At 41.7% G+C, this 18,477-nt stretch overlaps 1 protein-coding gene across 5 annotated transcripts in view; it reads left to right on the top strand.

Moving 5' to 3' along the window:
• The window catches only part of TMTC1 (transmembrane O-mannosyltransferase targeting cadherins 1), a 179,670-nt gene that overhangs the window by 108,444 nt on the left and 52,749 nt on the right, over nt 1–18,477 (top strand). For 4 of the 5 annotated variants that reach the window (XM_073321270.1, XM_073321264.1, XM_073321262.1 and 1 more), the window contains 2 exons: nt 8,303–8,470; nt 17,722–17,835. In XM_073321270.1, the coding sequence (XP_073177371.1) occupies nt 8,303–8,470; nt 17,722–17,835 (282 nt within the window). The remainder of the gene's footprint in view (nt 1–8,302; nt 8,471–17,721; nt 17,836–18,477) is intronic. The other variant, XM_073321263.1, reaches the window with a different exon arrangement.

Below are 18,477 nucleotides of genomic sequence, written 5' to 3'. Positions count from 1 at the left end.
CAGAGATAGAGGGAAAATGTTTAAAGCTCTGGCTTCTGAAATTAGACACAGTGGTTAAAGAAAAGACTGTGAGTTATTAGATATAATTACTGAACACTGAATGAGTAGGCTGCAACTCTTACATATCTGCACTCTGGCTCTTATTTAAACCCCGCAATTTGTCTTTTACACCCTGGGAAATGTGGCATTCCTGTCATCTCATTCCTCTCTTGTTTGTGCCTCGCTGCAGTGCATATGCTCACAAGGGAAGTGCTGTTAACAAATTGCAGAAATTATAGAAGAAAATCATTCATCCCACAACCCTCTGAGTGAATTCTGCCAAAATGCACACGTGAATGGTGCACAACGGTTGCCTACTAAGTGTAGCCCTGACTTCGTTATAACTGAGGACATTCCTAAGATACCACTTTTGTACAGCAAGAGACCACAATGCCAGGAGTCAGAAAACTGTCAACATGTTGATGCATGTGCCAAATAGGAAGCTCCTATGTATACCCCCCTGCAGGGTTGAGGAATTTGTGTAGCTGCTGGTTCTCCCGTAATGAGTGTTCTCATCCTGAACCTGTGGAAAAGCTATTAAACATTAAATTGTGTTCCTACTTAGAGAGCTCCTTCAGATTTGAGTCTGTGTGCAGGATTGTGGTGGGGCTTTCACAGTTGGAAATGGTCACTGTTTCATTACTGCAGTTGGCTGTATGTTACCCCAAAGAGAAAGCAAAATCTGTTTTGGTTTGATTTTTAAATAATCTGATTGGAAACTAGGGCTGGGTGGGAGAAGGGATATTAACTTCAAAATAAAAACAGCTGGTGCTTTTCTCTTAAATAACTGTTTTGGAAAACCACTGTTCAATCCAAATGATTATGGTCAGCACAAAGATCCATTAAGATAAAGACAAAACCTGGCAAAAAAACATTAGAATGGTGGCGGGGTGGATCCTGTCTGTGTGTGTGCATGGCAAGAGAGCGAGAGAGAGATTTTTTTTTTCTTCAGAAGTAGAAATACTGCCAAATTTTTTTTTGCTGGAAAATGGCTTTTTGATGAAACAGAGTTTTTTTGCAAAAAGTCCATTTTCCCCTCAAAATATTTTGTGAGGGAGAGGAAAAAAATTCCCAACCAGCTTTAATGTTAAGGGCAAAATTATCCCTTCTGCCAGAGTAGGTAGCCAAGTTAGTATATGTGAGGGGAAAAGAGCACAGGGAACCACTAACTTACCCTCTCACTGTCCCCTCACCACCCATCCCCATGCCAGAATTAGGGCAGAACTCCTCCATAGTGCTTAAGGCACAGCTGCAAGTTATAGCCATATATGCTGACTTGCACATAGGGGCAAAATTTTCCAACTTGAAAGTATAAAGTCAGTTGCCTGAATTAGTAGCCTGATGTTTTCTCAGCTCCAGTTGAAGATAATGTGAGCTGGGAATGCTCAGCATCTCTTTTAAGCAGGATCAGGAGCCTAATTTTGGATTTAAGGGCAAAATTTTCAGAAGCACTTAAGTGAAACAGGAGCCGAAGTCTCATTGATTTTCTGTGTGCACCTAAGTTTTAAGTATTTTTCCAGAGGTTGGGTCTGTGTGGGTGTAGGAGCATACCTGCTCATGGTGGTGCAACCCTCATAATAAATTACAGAGCCCCTTGATAAATTATATTCATCAGGAACCTTAAGCTGCTTCACCTGTACTCTGCTTAGCAATTCATCTCTGCCTGGACAGTTTCTAACATTCCAAAACTCTAAGCACGGTCAAACTCCGATACATTTAAAAAAAAATCTGAAAAATGTTTCTTTCTGTCCTCACTAACTGTGGAATTCCCACTCTACCCTCCCTAGGTTCCACTGTCCTGAAGTACAGGACAGGGAATATTCAATCAAGGACTAGTAACAGGTTTAAGGTTTGGTATCTCATGATGAACAATCAGTGCTCATTTCCATTACAGCATGCTGTTATTGTAGCCATGTTGGTCCCAGGCTATTACAGAGGCAAGGTGGGTGAGGTAATATATTTTAGGTGGCCTGAAGAAGAGCTCTCTATAAGCTGTAAGCGAAAGACACATTTCAAGAAGTTGGTCCAACAGAAGTTATTACCTCACTCACCTTGTCTCTGTATTTCCATTACAGTAACCCGGTTGGGAATTCATTGTGCTAGCACTGTACAAACATATGAAGACAAACCCCAGCACCAGGAGCTTCAAGTTTAATTTAAGATAAAACATAACTGGTGGAACAAACAAGTGTCTGTGAGAAATGTGGTGGCATGGGAGGAGAATGGTTAACAGTAGTATAAGCATTGCTTTTGATAGGATAGCTGTGTGCACAGTTTGTAGAAGTTTGTTTGTCTGTTTTTAATGGATACAAATAACCAGATTATTAAATATTAAATTTAATGGATATTAAATAACCAGACTACTAGTAGTCTCAGCTCCCCACCTGCTTCCCTATTAACTTCTGGCAGGGTGCTATAGGCATCACGGTGGAAATTAATCTTAAGGAGGGATGTGCAAAAGGCTAAAGGTAGTAGGGTTAAGGATTAGTGGGAAGGAATGTTCCACAAATAAAGGGTGGCATGGGAGAAAACATATAAGTGCTTATGGCAACAATGGATTTTTTAGTGTTCAAAGGTATTTCATACTGCTTGCTCTGTAAAAGAACCTGGAGTTAGAAACTTTAAATCCAAACCCCTGAAATAAGCAATACTGGGTATGAAATAACCACTAAGAAAAGCTGTGTGATGAGATGTGACTGTAACAGACCGCTCCAATGAAAAGTCTGTGACAAGATAATGGGAGCTCATCTTTCTCCAGCCATTTTGTTGTTGTTTGGTGAACAGAGATAGAACATTGTTGTCTGTACTTTTATGTCAAACTCTTATGATTTTTTTTAAATATAAAAGCCTCAAATAAATGCTCTGTTTCAAATTTGTTTTTTGTTTGTTTTGGATGCACTTCCTAATACAGATACATTCATTACAGTGTAGTTACAGAACAGTCCTAGTTTGTTACAGTTGCCACTAATTCATTTAACTGGAAGCTATATTTAAAGCCTACCTTACTTAGTATTTCCCCTTTTAGTCTCATACTTAATACATGTATTATTTTGTAGAATTCTGGTACACAGCCACATTGCTGTTATAGCGTAATTACTATGAAGTTATACTTTGTGATGTATGTATTTGTTACAAAAAGCTACAATCAGAAGTTAAATTATACGGGTGCACTTGATTTATAGTGTAGCTTTGAATTACCTTCCCCCTGCATTCTTACGGAGGTACAAGGAATTTTTGGGTAGATAATTCAAAGTCCTGATGCAAGTTCAATGTATGTCTCTGGAACTCTCTATGTGGTGATTAGGGCACCTGGCTGGGGCTCAGGAGACTTGGTTTCTAGTCCCAGTTCTGCCACTGGCCTGCTAGATGACCTTGGGCAAGTCACTTCCTTTCCCAGTGCCTCAGTCTCCCCATCTGTAAAATGAAAATAATCATGCTGTCCTCGCTTGTAATGTACTTTGAGATCTGTGAATGAAAAGCACTATGTAAGAACTACTAGGAGGTGTTATAATGTAACTATAGTTCCCACCTTATCGTTCCCACTTTATAGTTCCCACCGTATTTTGAAGTGAACCCTTATTTCTGTGTAATACTACATTTATCCATGTAACTACCACGAAGCTTAATCAAAAGTATATAAAAAAGCCTCTTCCCAGCAGCTGTATAAACGGTCATACAGCTGTATCTGTATTCAGCACAAGCATACTGAAGACTGCTGGTGAGAACAAGAGTATATCAGCATTTCCCAATAGCTGGGAACTGGGTCCGTCCTGCTTCTCCCCTCCTGTAATATGAGCTAATGAAACTGTCTGATATTTCCCAGATGTTTCCACTTGTTCTCTGGGCACGTGCAGTAGACTGTTTGGAGAAGCTGTGTGCCTAAAACTGCAAAGGTGAAAGGATCTTCCTTTTGATACTTCGTGATAAAGAAATTCAACTAAATAATGTTCACGTTAAATAGGTAATTCCCTGGGCAGAATTAAACTGCTGAAAGACAATATATCAATCAGAGTGGAAACTGTCTGCAGGTTTTTTGGGGAGTTTCTTGTTGGCCTGATTATTGAGATTAACTTTTCAGAGACTTGAAAATGCAGTTCAGTCACCATATGGACTGGATGTTTTAGCTCAATAGAAGCACCAGATAGTCAATTTGTATCTGCAAATGTCTTTTTGCAATTAATGCAAACAGAAATAGTGTCAATTCAATAAACATAGTGCAAAAAGTTTATGGAAAATGCAACTAAGAAAAGTAACAGTAATGTATTGCAACAAATTAGAAGCATAAAATAAGCATTCAAATCCACCTCTGAAAAGGGTAGGTATTACAAAAATATCGTATCCGGGATATACTTGAATGCTGATATTGCAGCTGGTATTTATTTATTTTTTTTGTTTCTATTTGTTTTTCAGTGGTTGCACAGAGCTATTGCAGTGCTTATATTTTGTGCTTTTGGGAGGTGCTTCCCCCCCACCCCCCGTTTCTGAAAAAAGTTGCAGTGTGAATTTCAATGCTAAATATTCTGTTTCCTAAGTTCTTTTCCAGGGTTTTTCACTTTTTAAGGAAACGTTTGACATTTAGAAAGCTATTTTAGATGACTTCTGTGTAGTTTTATTTCAGAAGTGAATTTTTGAAAAAAAGATGGTTGTAGTTGCTAACAATCTGACCCTGAAGATTTTATGACTCTCAATGCTCCAGGTTAAATTGTATCTGGAGATCTGGCTACAGTGCATTTGTCCATCCTGAGACACAGGTAAAGCATCTTTCCAGTTTGTTATATAGAAAGGACCTTAACCATGTTTACAAACCATGCTAAAGTCTCCATTCAGGAATGTGGGAAGTTCATATCTGTGCAATAAGGCTTGAATTCTACAGACAGTGTACACATGCTTAATTTTAAGTACAGAAGTAATCCCACTGAAGCCAAACTTCAGTTTAAGCATGTATCCAGGTGTTGGTAGCACTAAGGTAAATTGGATCAATCATGTTATTGCATCCCCTGCCACAGTTGTGCGTGCAGTATAGACAAGCCCACAGTCATGTTAATGGGTCTACTCACATGAGTAAGCGTTACCCATATGATATGGGCGCCTCTATACTAAAAGCCCTACCAGTGTAAGTTGGCATAGTGAGGAGTGTCTGTTTCCAGATGGTTTTTCGATTGTACCCATAGCCCACGCACTGTTTCGTAACAATGATCCAGGGATACATTGGCGGGGGAAGCAGGAGAGAGGAAAACACTTGTATCTTCTGAGTGCTGATGAGGCAAACTTGCTTCACCCACAAATCAAGCTTCACCCACTGGAGATGCCAAAAAACCCAGAGAAGAGCAGAGAGGGCCATACATGTCCTGTAAAAAGCAGAATTCAGATAGCACAGCCTCCTGGGCATTGAAGCGTCACTAAAAGGGAACTAAGTCAAAGAGCAGAGCTCTTACATGTATCTAAATCCCATAGAAAGGGAACCAAGTCCACAGAGCTCAGCAGATCACACATAGTCATATTTAGGACATCTGCACAGTGTATGGTGCCTGGCATCTCAAGAGGGCAGAGCTTGAGAAATCTGAAATTAAACACATTAGGAACTCCTCAGAAACCTGCATGTTCCATTCTGATTTATATATTGATGTTTCCCATACTATTTCTTCAACTGGGATTACAAGGGGAGAATTTTTTTACATGATTTCCCTCACCACAAAGCAGTTTAAAAGGGATGATCCTTTCCTCTTAGGCATTTTAGGCACAATCCATGTGGGTATGTGAACTTGCTCTCTGTGCTGGCTGGAAAACAAGGGGAGAGTTCTCAGAGCTGTAGATTTCCTGTGTTTCCAGGTAAACATACTTAATTGTGATGGGTGAGAATGAGGATGTGGTAGCTACTGGGAACAGCTTTACTTTCCTTTATGGATAGACTACACAGCGCTGCAATGTTCAGCGCTGCAACGCCCCCCTGAGTGCAGCAAGTTTCAGCGCTGTAAAGCACCAGTGTAGGTAATGCACCGGCACTGGGAGCTGCGCTCCTCATGGAGGTGGTTTCTTTAGAGTGCAGGGAGAGCTCTCTCCCAGCGCTCTGCTGCAACTACACAAGCTACGGTAAAGCCCTGCCATGGCAGCACTTTAACGTCTCCAGTGTAGACTAGCCCTAACTTTCGTTCCAGAATGTTCTACTTTGTTTTCTCTTCTGAGAAGCTACATGGACTTGGACAGAGAATAGGTCTTCATTATTAAATGATTTCTTTTCATGTGTCATTACATGTGCAGGTCCGTGAATGTATGTAGGAAATGGAATGTTTTCCTGAAAATTCCATGTAATTACCAGAATGTTAAGAAAGCAATTAAAGATGCTCCATTCCCAGCTCAGACATATATAGCATAATAGAGTCTAATTGCATACTTAAGTACTTGAATCAGTTTGGTAGTACACAGGAATAAGGGTTCACTTGCAAATATGGGAGCTATATGACCATTGCATATACAAACCCATGTAAGCACACAGGAAAGTGAATCTGAAAATTCCATCCGATAGCAGAGGTCAGGCAATTCAAATATATTATAGTATAAACTATGTAATTAAACTTCAGAGTCTTGGATTTTATAGTAAATATGTGTATCAAAAAGTATATCTTCGTAGTTGTTACATTGGTGTTACCATGGCGTTTGTGTACCAGGATTCTTTAAAAAAAAATTAGTGGTAATTACATGTAACAAATAAGAACTGTACTGTAAATACAGTGTAACCACACTGTAGTTAATATATATGCATGATGAAGTGTATCTCACATCTCTACTTTTGCCATTAGCACTTCTTTTTTAGCAATTCTAAACATTATGGGCCCAGTTGTTGTTATTATTTGTATTATGGTAGCATGAAGAGGCTGCAGTCAAGACTGGGGCACTATTGTACTAGGTGCTGTACAAACACCTAGTAAGAGACAGTCTTTTCCTCCAGATTCTGCCACCTTCAGGTTGAATAGCACCTTACTTAGGGCTTGTCTACACTGGCAATTAACAGCGCTGCAACTTCCTCACTCGGGTGTGAAAAAACACCCCCCTGAGTGAAGCAAGTTTCAGCGCTGTAAAGCACCAGTGTAGACAGTGCACCAGCGGTGGGAGCTGCGCCCCTCGTGGAGGTGGGTTTTTTTAGAGCGCTGGGAGAGCTCTCTCCTAGTGCTGCGCCGCGACCACACGAGGCATGTTAAAGTGCTGCCAAGGCAGAGCTTTAGCATTGCCGGTGTAGACTAGCCCTTAGTTAGTCTGATTCTTACAGAGTAAGATACTATTTAAGGCCTTGTCTACACTACGGGGATAAGTTGACCTAAATTACGCTACTCCAACTACGTGAATAACATAGCTGGAGTCGACATAACTTAGGTAGATTTACTGCAGTGTCTACACCACGCTTCTTTGATGAGAGATGCTGTCCCATTGACTTACCTTACTCTTCTAATTCCGGTGGAGTACTGGAATCGACTGGAGAGCGCTCTGCGGTCAATTTAGTGGGTCTTCACTTGTCAATCGCAGCAGCCTCGATCCCCGGTAAGTGTAGCGTGGAGGTTAGTGAGAGTGAAGGTGGCAGAATGGGCTTTATATATGTCGTTGTTCTCAATGTCAACCATAGTCTGGTATCATTAATGTTACAGCACTCTTCCGGTATCATGTACAAATTATACATCTGTAATTTATGTAAGCTTCCAAAATAATAATTACATTTAAATTCCTACATGTAAGAGGGGAATAATCTGTGCACAGGACCTAAAAACCATGAACTCCTGACTTCTAATCCTGCAGTGGCCTTGGATAAATTACTCAATCTCTTTTGTTCAATTTCCCCATCAGTAAAATGGGCATCAGAAAAGCTACCTGGCAGAGGTGTTTTGAGAATTCATTAGTTTGTGACACACTTTTCAGTTGTAATCTTCTGTATTCTTGCAAAGGATTGTGTTATACTTTCTAAGATTTTTGGTTAAGAAAAATAACCTGCCTTTCACATATAGTGCCATGTACACATAAGTACTGTTGTGCTATGTGGTACTATGTTTATTACTGTATTTATAGTTGATGGGTGTATAATTTAGAGCTTGTCAATTCATAGAAGTTGTAAATAGATTTCGGGGGGGGGGGGGGGGAAGAGTTTGAATTTGTTTCCCTGAAAAATGAAGTTAGCTTAAAAACTATTATTGGGCAAGAGATAAAAATGCTGAAATCTTGTACATGAAATATAATACTGGAAATAGCAACTTTCCCCCCCTCCTGTTTGTTTTTCCAGTATGGGGTACTGTATCCTTTTTGTCCATGGTTTGAAAAAGCTCTGTGCCTGGTTAAATAGATGGGGAACTACTGCCCTGACCCTCTCTGCTTTGCTGCTGCTGCTGCTGTTCTCTTGGAAAACTGTGAAACAGAATGAAATCTGGTTGTCAAGAGAATCCCTCTTCAGGTATGATCAGCCACAGGAAAACATTTGCTATCTCTCTATCTTTAAATTTATTTGTAAAGAATCAAGAAATACATGGCATGTTATTGTTGCATGGAACAAATCATTTTTATTAAGTAAAAGGAATAATTCTACTATTATGTTGTTGCTTGCCATTTTTATATAGTGCCAAAAAGTGCATGTTTTTAATAGAAGGAAGACAAGGTTCCTGCCCTGAGGATCTAGTAGTTCAGATTATACATTTTAAATATAATATGTGCTCTAAAAGAGAGGGGTGGGTAGAGGAATTTTACATAAAACTAACATAAAGATCAATATTTTAAAATGAAATTATTACTAACAAAAAAAGTCAAAGCAGTTTTTGTGGGCAGATTTGAACATTCCCCTGCAGCACCATGACCCAAACTGGATTATGCTAAAGCAGGGGGTCTCAACCAGGTCTGGGAGGTGTGTGTCCTGAAACTTCTTTCAGTTATGAGGTTGCAGTCCGGAAGATATTGAGAACCACTGTGCTATGGTGTGAGAACCAGAAGGTGAAACTGCCTGGAAATAAAAGTGACATGAACTCTTCAAGCTGAGTGAAATGCAAAATGTAAACAAAAGGAATACTGAGAAGGAAATGTGATCTTTAACATTCTTTCTGGTTAAGTAGGCTACATTTTTATTAGTAACACAGAGAAAGAAATATGTCCTTGTGGGATTGTTTTGTTTTTGTTTCTCAAATAAAGTAAATGGAACACTGCTGAGGAGACTGAAAGGTTTTATAAAGGATAAAAGGAAGAAAATGACTTACCAGTAATTATTTTCTCACCTAATATCTAAAACCATTGTGCAAACACTGATATCAACACTGTATCTGCATATGAACAAACTTTGATTTTGCAAATACGACTATTTTTTTAGACATTTTAGTTTAAAAAGAAAAACCCAGCAAAATCTTTGACTCAGTGATAATTATTGCTGTGCCTTTATTTAAAAAATACTATCATATTCTGTAGGTATGGTTCAAAACATGGTAGTACCACCACTGGAAAGATGTAGAATGTATTTTAGAAAAATTTTTATAATGGTAGAAAGTAGGGCTGTCAGTTTAATTGCAGTTAACTGACGCAATTAACGCAAAAAAATTCATCAAGATAAAAAAATGTATTGCAGTTAATCGCAGTTTTAATTGCACTGTTAAACAATAGAATACCATTTGAAATTTATTCAATATTTATGGATCTTTCTCTACATTTTCAAATATATTGATTTCAATTACAACACAGTATACAAAGTAGACAGCACTCACTTTATATTTTTATTCAGTTTTGTTGGCAAACTTATTAAATTTACTTCCTGATGCTTTTTCAGCAATTGTCTAGTTGTGAGGGCATCATGGTAATGCAGGTGATTTATACATCAATTGTTTAACTTGATTTTCAGAGCTATTCACCAGAGCAAAGTTTCATTTTCTCATTATTAATGGGGATGACATTACTGCTAAACCTTTTTATATATGCCATGCTATAGAAGCAGATGGAGCTTTGTTAGAGAGATATTTTTGAAAGATATGGAATAGGAGCTGCTTCAATATAACACAATTCATTGCCTATCTCCTAAAACACGTTTACCTCTTAAACAATGGAAACCATGGTGATGAGATCCTGGGCTCAGATGCCAACTCATTTTAAGCACTGGATTTCAGTCCAAACCTTCCAGGGTTAATGCCAACAATTCAAAAGAAAGCCCTGGCCTTGCAGTTTGGCAGACTCTCTTCCTTTTGAAGGGGAGGAGACTGTAATTACTTGTTTGGTGGTCATAAAATCACCTTGTAGCAACTGCACTTGAGATGGATTCAAGAGATATTGTTGACTGGATAGACAGTTTTTCCCCGCTCTTTCTGAGAAACAAAGAACTCCTGGACTATTTCATGTGCAGAATTAATAAGCTGAATTCGTTCCTAGTTTAACTGGATTGAATTCATTGGGGTTACATTAGCACTGAGGCATCTGTTCCTGCCTGACAGTCTTCCAATTTGTAATATTTGCTCATAGAACACATGCAACCATGTTGTCAGTGTGGTTTCAGCAGCCCAATGACTTGTGGTTTATATACTTGCTCTTCAAAACTGCACTGTTCTAATCTGCTGAGTAGATGGTGGTGCACATGCTCCTGGCATCTGCACCCCTTTGAATGGAGATGCAAGCACGAGTTTTGGCTTTTCTTTCATTGTGATCATGAGTGTGTCCATATGTGCAGAGATGGCTGGGCTGGGAGAGACACTGCCAACCTTGATTTGGTTGCCAAAGCAGATCTACCATTGGCAGCATTTGGAAGAGGCAAAGAAAACCACAAGAACTTAAGATAATGGGGACCTGGCCCCCTTCCACTTTATTCTCAAAGAAAATGCTGTTTTAGTAGTCTGAGAAGGTGGAAGATCAAGTCTCCTGCCTCCTAAATTCTTGTCATTTATGTTGCCTCTTTCCTTTGCTCTTAGTGGCCTAGGGAGCAGGCTCAGTACCTCTTCCTCCCTGTTGAATCTGCAGGCCAGCATAAATCATAGAATCATAGAATATCAGGGTTGGAAGGGACCTAGCAAGTAGACCTAAGCGAGCCCTAAAGCAAGTAGGTTTGAGACAACAAAGGCTCCCTCCCTGCTGCTTGCCAGAACTCCTCTGTCATCTCACTTCATGCTGTGGGTGGCCATCTTATGGATGTGGGGGCTACTCGGGGGCTGGAGATATTTGATAGCTGCTCCCTGGTCCTAGGGTGCTGGAGAGAGATCTTTGGGCTGAGGCTTGGTGAGAAGAGCTATGCAGTAGCATTAATAGGGAATGGAACTCTGGGATAAGAGTTCAGATTGGGCTTTTAGGGAACAGGAGCTGGGAGGGAAGTGAGAAAGGTGCATTGACAGGGAAATTCTGTCCTAGGAGAAAGTGGGGGAGAGGACTTTTGACTAGATTGGGTGAAGGGGAGACTGTCAGTGAAGACAGGGGAGAAAGGAAACAAAGAGAATGAATGCAGGGAGAACAGCAATAAGCCAAGAGGGAGAAGGCAAGGGGAGAAAGTGGGGAACAACAGGGGCAAATAAGAGGAAAAATAAAAGGGGAGCAAGGAGAGGAGGAGACGAGCACAATACAAACTTACATGTGGGAAAGAGACAAACATCAACTGATTTGGTAGATGGTGTTTGTCTCTGTGCATAGGCACACTTGCACGTTGTGGGGAGAGTCTTTCATATAATTCCTGTTTTCTCCATTCTCCTTTCTGTCTCCCATTTCAGCTTTTCATTAATTGTTGCTTTTTGTCATGTCATTTTGTGTGTCGCATCTATTTTTAATTCCTCTCTGTCTTATCCTTGAATGGACTGTGGTTCTTTGGTTTTGGCCATTGAGGGAGACTGCCTCTATTATATACAGATTTCTCTAACCTGGTCAAGATGCACTTGAATGTACAACATTGTAATGGGCTGGCCTCCTTCAATGCACCCCTCATAGCGTAGGGTCACGCTACAGGCAGCCTGCTTCACTTTCCCTTCTTGGACTGTTTAAGCAACTTTTCTCCATTCCCATCCTTTCTCAGGTTCTGCTTTGTTAAAATAACAAACATCCAAAAGTCCTTACAAACAAAGGTTTTTCTTCCTCCACACCTTCCTGCCTGGGGGCCCTTCCTGCTTTGGCAGTCCACAGCTGGGCCCTACCTGGCTGGAGTCTCAGTCCTAACTCCCAGGACTCTCTGCTAGAGCCTGCTTACTCCTAACAGTCTCTAAGACATGAGCATTCCCACTTTTCACTGTAGACTCTTTCTAGGGCAATCACCATGATCCCTTCCAGGTGTGGCTCATTCTGTAATTAGGGTTGCCTAGCCCCAATCCTCCAGGGGTGTAAGCCAGCCTGTTACAAACATGGTACCAATTAATCACATTACACTCATTTTTATCATATACTCAGGGTGAAATTCACCCGGGTGCATGTAGCAATGCAAGGCTCAGGCACTGTTTGTGCTGGCCGTCTCTACACACAGATTAATTTTACCCACTGAGAGCATTCCTTCAATCACAAATGTTATAATGTTAGGAAACTGAGACAATATGCTATCTGAAGGTGTGGTGGCCAAATACAAAAATGCACTGTCACCACTGACATTAATTAACCTGGTGGTTTGCAACCTTCCACACAAAAAAACAAGGATTGATGGATACCCCCATAAGGGTCATCAGAGCTCAGTGGGCCAAGAGGGGTCTAGACTCTGCTCCTCTTTGCTGTACTACCCTTCAATCAAGCTACCTAGTACTCTGTTGAGCTTTAGAACAGCAGTTCTCAACTCAGAGTCTACGAGCCCTTTCAAGGGTGCTGCGGGGCCCCGCGGTTGAAAACCAGAGCCTGAGCCCTAGCACCCCTCAGGAGGCTGAAGCCAGGAGGCATGGGGCTGAAGCCCTGATTTCTGGCACCCCCCACGGGGCTGAAGCTGGGAGGCACGGTGCTGAATCCCGGAGCCCCACGCTCTGGTGGTCCCTGTGGGGCAGAAGCCCTGAGCCCATGGGCAGAGTTGGAGACATGGAAGGCATTGCCCCCCCTAAACTGCAGCACAAGAGCATGGCAGTTTGGGGGCAGCTCCACACCTCATCCCCCCAGCCAGGTCAGAGGTGGGAAGCTGGAGCTGGGCAGCATGGAACAGCTGCTCATCTGGCTGGTGCCATGGAGCGGGCAGCGACAGCGTTTCCTTGTCTCCTGCTGGTGCCCCGGGTTGAAGCTGCTCCCCAGCTCCAGCCCCTTTTGCTCATGCAGCAAGTAAGAGCTGCCTGGGTGGGGAGACCCCTCTGGGAACAGGGGGAGCCCTCCTGGCACACAGCCCCTAGCTACGCCCCTCCTGGCACCCTGAGCTACACCCATGCCTGAAGACAGCCCCTAGCTACCCCATCTGCACCGTGAGCTACTCCCCTTCCCGCACACAGACCCAGCAATCCCCTCTCTGCACTTTGAGCTACTCCCCTGCCTGCACACAGCCCCTAGCTATCCCCTCCCTGTAGCCTAAGCTGTTTTCAAACTTTTTGAGCCAACCCCCCACCTTTGAGTTATAATTTTTGGTTGCGTGCCCCCACTCCAAAACCCAGACAGGCTGGGTGCCCTGCTGAGGTGAGTCATGGGGTAGAGGTAGCACTCACTCCCTGGACCCCACCATCTGGAGTTGGCCAAACCCCGCTGGCCCCTGTCCCCCCACAAATGGAAGTCAAACTATGCCTATACCCAAGGCCTCTGACCCAAGTCTCTCTCCCCTCCTTCCCCCTGGACCCTGGAGTTTTTATAGCATGTCAAGGGGGGTCTCAGAGAGAAAAAGGTTGAGAACCCCTGCTCTAGAAAGAGTTTCCACATCATCCCCAACTTGGGAGAGTGCTTTAAATTGCAGGTCTGCTCTGAAAAGCAACTATGTAAAAATGGTTTCAGAGTAGCAGCCGTGTTAGTCTGTATCCACAAAAAGAAAAGGAGTACTTGTGGCACCTTAGAGACTAACCAATTTATTTGAGCATAAGCTTTCATGAGCTACAGCTCACTTCATCGGATGCATGCAGACTAACAAATTTATTTGAGCATGAGCTTTCGTGAGCTACAGCTCACTTCATCGGATGTCCGATGAAGTGAGTTGTAGCTCACAAAAGCTTATGCTCAAATAAATTTGTTAGTCTCTAAGGTGCCACAAGTCCTCCTTTTCTTTATGTAAAAATGGTACTTTTTGTTTACGAGCAAATCTGTTTCCTGAATCACTGATTTAAATCTTTAAATCACTTTAGTCAGGTAAAAAAGAAGAAGAGGACAAAGCAATTCCTACTTTTTACTCCTGTTAATTCTGCAAAGAGTGAGTTGGCTTCTATTCCATTTGTGCATCATCAGCTGAATGTTTTCAGTTCCAAGCATTTTACGCTTGTGAAAATCAACGGGCTAGGGCTGCACATGTGTCACTGAGGGAATAATTGGCCTGGAGATCTTTTATTAGTGGCGATGATTCACAAAGCAGAAAGAACTCAGCGCAGCTTGCCTCCCAGAGCCCAGGTTGGGTGTCCAGGACTGACGATAGAAAATCTTTTTGCTTATAAACTGAGCACAATTCATGTGGGCATCACTGAAAAGCATTAAAATGGTGCCCCAGAGAGACTGACTTGTAAGAGTAGAACCTGTGCTTTAGGACAGAATGGGGGCTACTGAGAGAAGGTTGTTTCCAAGCATTGGCCAAGTAGGATTTGGCTAACGATGATGTTTGAAGTTGGGAGTGCTACTGGTAGTTAACAGGGTGTTGTATCCCACTAGGATGACTTGTAGCTTAATCTCCGAAAGGAAATATGTGCAAAATGGCTTGCATACATTTATCTTTCATTTATGACAGTTAAAGGTAGCAGGATAGTCAGCAGGGAAGAAAAGCCTCCTGAGAAGTGACTTTCATGCTCAGCGGATCTGTTTCTTTCTGGAGTTGGCTTGGTTACAATAAATTCTGAGACGGGGAAAAAATTGGAAATACATATTGGAAAAATGTGTGTGCAGTGCTGGGAGGGGGGCTTGGTGGGAACAGAAATGGAAAAACATTGTGTGCTGCTTTGTTGTTTATACTCCACCCTTTCCCATTTGGCTTTGGTTAGGAACGTGATTGTTTCCTCTTTCAGTTAGAGAACAGTGTCCTGTTCTAATCAAGAACCACATTTCAGAAGTGTTATTTATTTACCTAGGCATTCATCCTACATGTACCTGGTGTAGTGTCTGTTCTTGAGGCATTCAGTGAAACTGCTTATACTGTGTCATAAGCATTTGCAGGATCAGCCCATCAGCGTGGATATGAGAAGAATAAATAGGTCAACAAGAATTATTGGCTGAGCACAGAGGAATAAAGAACAAAAAAAGAGCACTAATACAAATATTATCCTTCCTTCCTATCCAACACGCAGACATATGGTAGAGAGAGAATGTTTATCTAGGGAGGTCTTAATAAATGGAACCATAGTGATTGATTAATTATACTTAAAGGGAAACTGTCAAAAGAAAAATACTATTTAAAAAATGCCTGTCTTACTAATAAAACTGTGGTTCATTAGAACTGAAATACGTAATGTACTTCTCACCACATATTCATTTTGCTGTGTTCGGGCTGGGACTATAATGAGCTCAATCACTCATCAGAGTTAGGCCACTGAATAGCTCTGAGATGGTAACAGTTTTGAGCCACTACCTATGTTTTCACATAAAACGTAGTCATTGATGTAATGATACAATTTCCATATAAGAATTAATACTCCAGTAATGCCCAGAATATTGTGAGTACTTAATAGCTCCCAAGCCAATGGAAATTAATGCAGCCATAGCATTCACACGTTACTTGCTGCTGGTGTATAATATGTTTGTAAAAACAACTATAGAGAATCATTCTCTTAAGAATAGCATCAATTAACTGATTTAGTTCAACAATTAGTCACAGAATGGCTTGTGCCTTAGTGCTTCCTGATAAATAATTTAGAAACACCTTATGGTTAGGAAACCAAACAAGTAGTGATTTTTAACTCTTATAGGCAAAGCACAGATCTGTTGTGCTGAACACTAAGTTACGGTGGATAAACCTGTGGAAGGGTTCTCCTTTCTACCATGCATGCACATTCGTCTGCCTTTCCTTCTCTCATCTCCACACACACTGATGCCATACTGCCCCATCCTCATTCCCACCAAAGTCCAATATGCTTTCTTCCCCTTTTTATCCAGGCCTCCTATGAGACATCTACAACTGCTCCTCTCCTGGTCCCATCCTGGCCTAATCCCATGACCTTTTACAGTGGTGTGGGTCTCAGAAGTAGCTCTTTAGTCTCTCAGGTGGACCAAGACTTGGCTTCTTCTTTGGAAACTAATACGTCAGTGCACTCTCAGATTGGAAAGGAGGAACAAGCCAAAGCCTGGCAGAAAGGCTGGAAATGTGCTGATCTCTGCAATTGCTTACTATAGTTAGGAGGATCTGATCTGGTGGATGGGAAGAAGGAAGCAGCAGTAAAACAAGCGTACCTTAACCAAATTGTGTGAAAAGGAATAGGGCTGAGGTTTGAGCCAGTTCTTATTCTTTATGACATGAACCAATTCACCCATCTCTATTCCTAATAACCCTTAGAGATCCTCTGGATGTCTGGAAGCTATATTTCTCTGCTTTATGTAACAACAAGAGAGTGCCTAAGTTTCTAGCTCTTTGTAGGAGAAATGATTTATGATGCGTCTTCTGTTATTTCTTTTAGTGTCCAGCATCATTACAGCATTTCTCTTAGGGCCTGTCTCCACTTACCTGGGGATTGACGCACAGCGTTTGATCCACCAGGGATCAATTTAGCGGGTCTAGTAAAGACGTGCTAAATCGACCGCCAATCGCTCAGCCGTTGACTCCGGTACTCCAACAGAACAAGAAGCATAAAGTAAGTCAACAGGAGAGTTTCTCCTGTTGACCCAGTGCGGTGTAGACACCGCAATAACTCGACCTAAGATACGTCGACTCCAGCTACATTATTCACGTAGCTAGAGTTGCGTAACTTAGGTTGCCTTATCCCGTAGTGTAGACCTAGCCTTAGAGTCGCACGGTTTTGCAGTCCTATGTAAATCTAGTCATCAAACAGCTGCTGAGTCATGCATTTTATTGATTTGGCAATGGGTGGGCATTTGTGTGTGTTTTTCTTCCTGTGTTCTAAGTGATAATGCCAATAGTTCAGCTCCTTCTCAGCCCCAGGTACACTCCGCTCAGTTTTTCTGCTGTTTATAAATACCTGTTCAAACCACTGTGCAGCGTGCATCATGCGTCCCCCTCTAGGGGCTGATTCAGACAGACTAGCTACCTACTGCCATGTCCAGCTAGTGGACTTAGGTCAAGATTTTTAAAAGTGACTAGTGATTTTGGTGCCTCGGTCTTTGGGTACCCAACTTGAGAAGCCTTAAAAGGGCCCGATTTTCAAAAGTTGCTAAGTGCCTGCCCTCTACAAATCAGGCCCCTTCAGATGCTATAAATTGGACATCCAAAAATTGATGCACCTAAAATCACTAGTCATTTTTGAAAATGTAAGCATTAGTCCTTCAGCTCCAGCGGCAGAGGTCTTTGGTGCTAGAAACCCCATGCTTAATCCCTGGTGCTAGCCTGTGATGAGGATGTTGCATCTACACATGGATGTGTATACAAAACTGGATCTGTTTTGTATAGGCTGAAGCTCTGAATCTGTGGGCACCTGTCTTAACAGTTAACCTCTTTCCATTTTTTGTTCCCATTTGTAGGTCAGGTGTGCAGACTCTGCCCCATAATGCCAAGGTACACTACAACTATGCCAATTTTCTGAAAGACCAGGGTCGTAACAGCGAAGCCATCTATCACTACAAAACCGCCCTCAAGTAAGTTCCTTGAAACCACTATTAAGACTGTTTACTTAAACTTCCTCTTGTGGCACACGAAGTGTTGTGTTTTCTCTTTTCCTAACAATAGACACCTCCCTGGTAGCAGTTATGGCTTAACTTGAAAGCTCTTTGGCTTTCTCCCACTGTGTGTGTGCGCCTGTGAGAGAGAGTTAACTATGTGGCATTTCAAAGTTTCCATAGCTACACATTGAGTTGTGAGGTTGTCATTTACCCGGCTGAATGTACACTGCTAAATGGGAGGGAGTTGCCATAGCTGTATTTGCAGGTGCTCAGGCCATTTATATTAATAAATTATTAATGGTGCATGTATGAAAAATACCAAGTCTGTAACCAGCAAGGTAGAGTAATGATAATACTTAACACTTATACAAAGCTTTACATCTTCAAAGCACCATCTAAACACTGACTATTAATTTATCCTCAGAACATCCCAGCTTGGTAGGTGGGTAAATAGTATTATCCCCATTTTACAGATGGAGAAACTAAAACAGCAAGATGAGTTGACTTGGCCAAAGCCACATAGTAAGTTTGTACCAGAGCCAGGATTATAACTCATGGCCTCATGATACCCAATCCCACACTTACTCCTACAGACCACGCTGCCCCTCAGTATGGGTG

This window comes from Lepidochelys kempii, chromosome 1 (assembly GCF_965140265.1).
Source record: "Lepidochelys kempii isolate rLepKem1 chromosome 1, rLepKem1.hap2, whole genome shotgun sequence".
In the NCBI taxonomy this organism is placed as follows: Eukaryota; Metazoa; Chordata; order Testudines; family Cheloniidae; genus Lepidochelys; species Lepidochelys kempii.
This window is presented reverse-complemented; position numbering and strand designations above follow the sequence as displayed.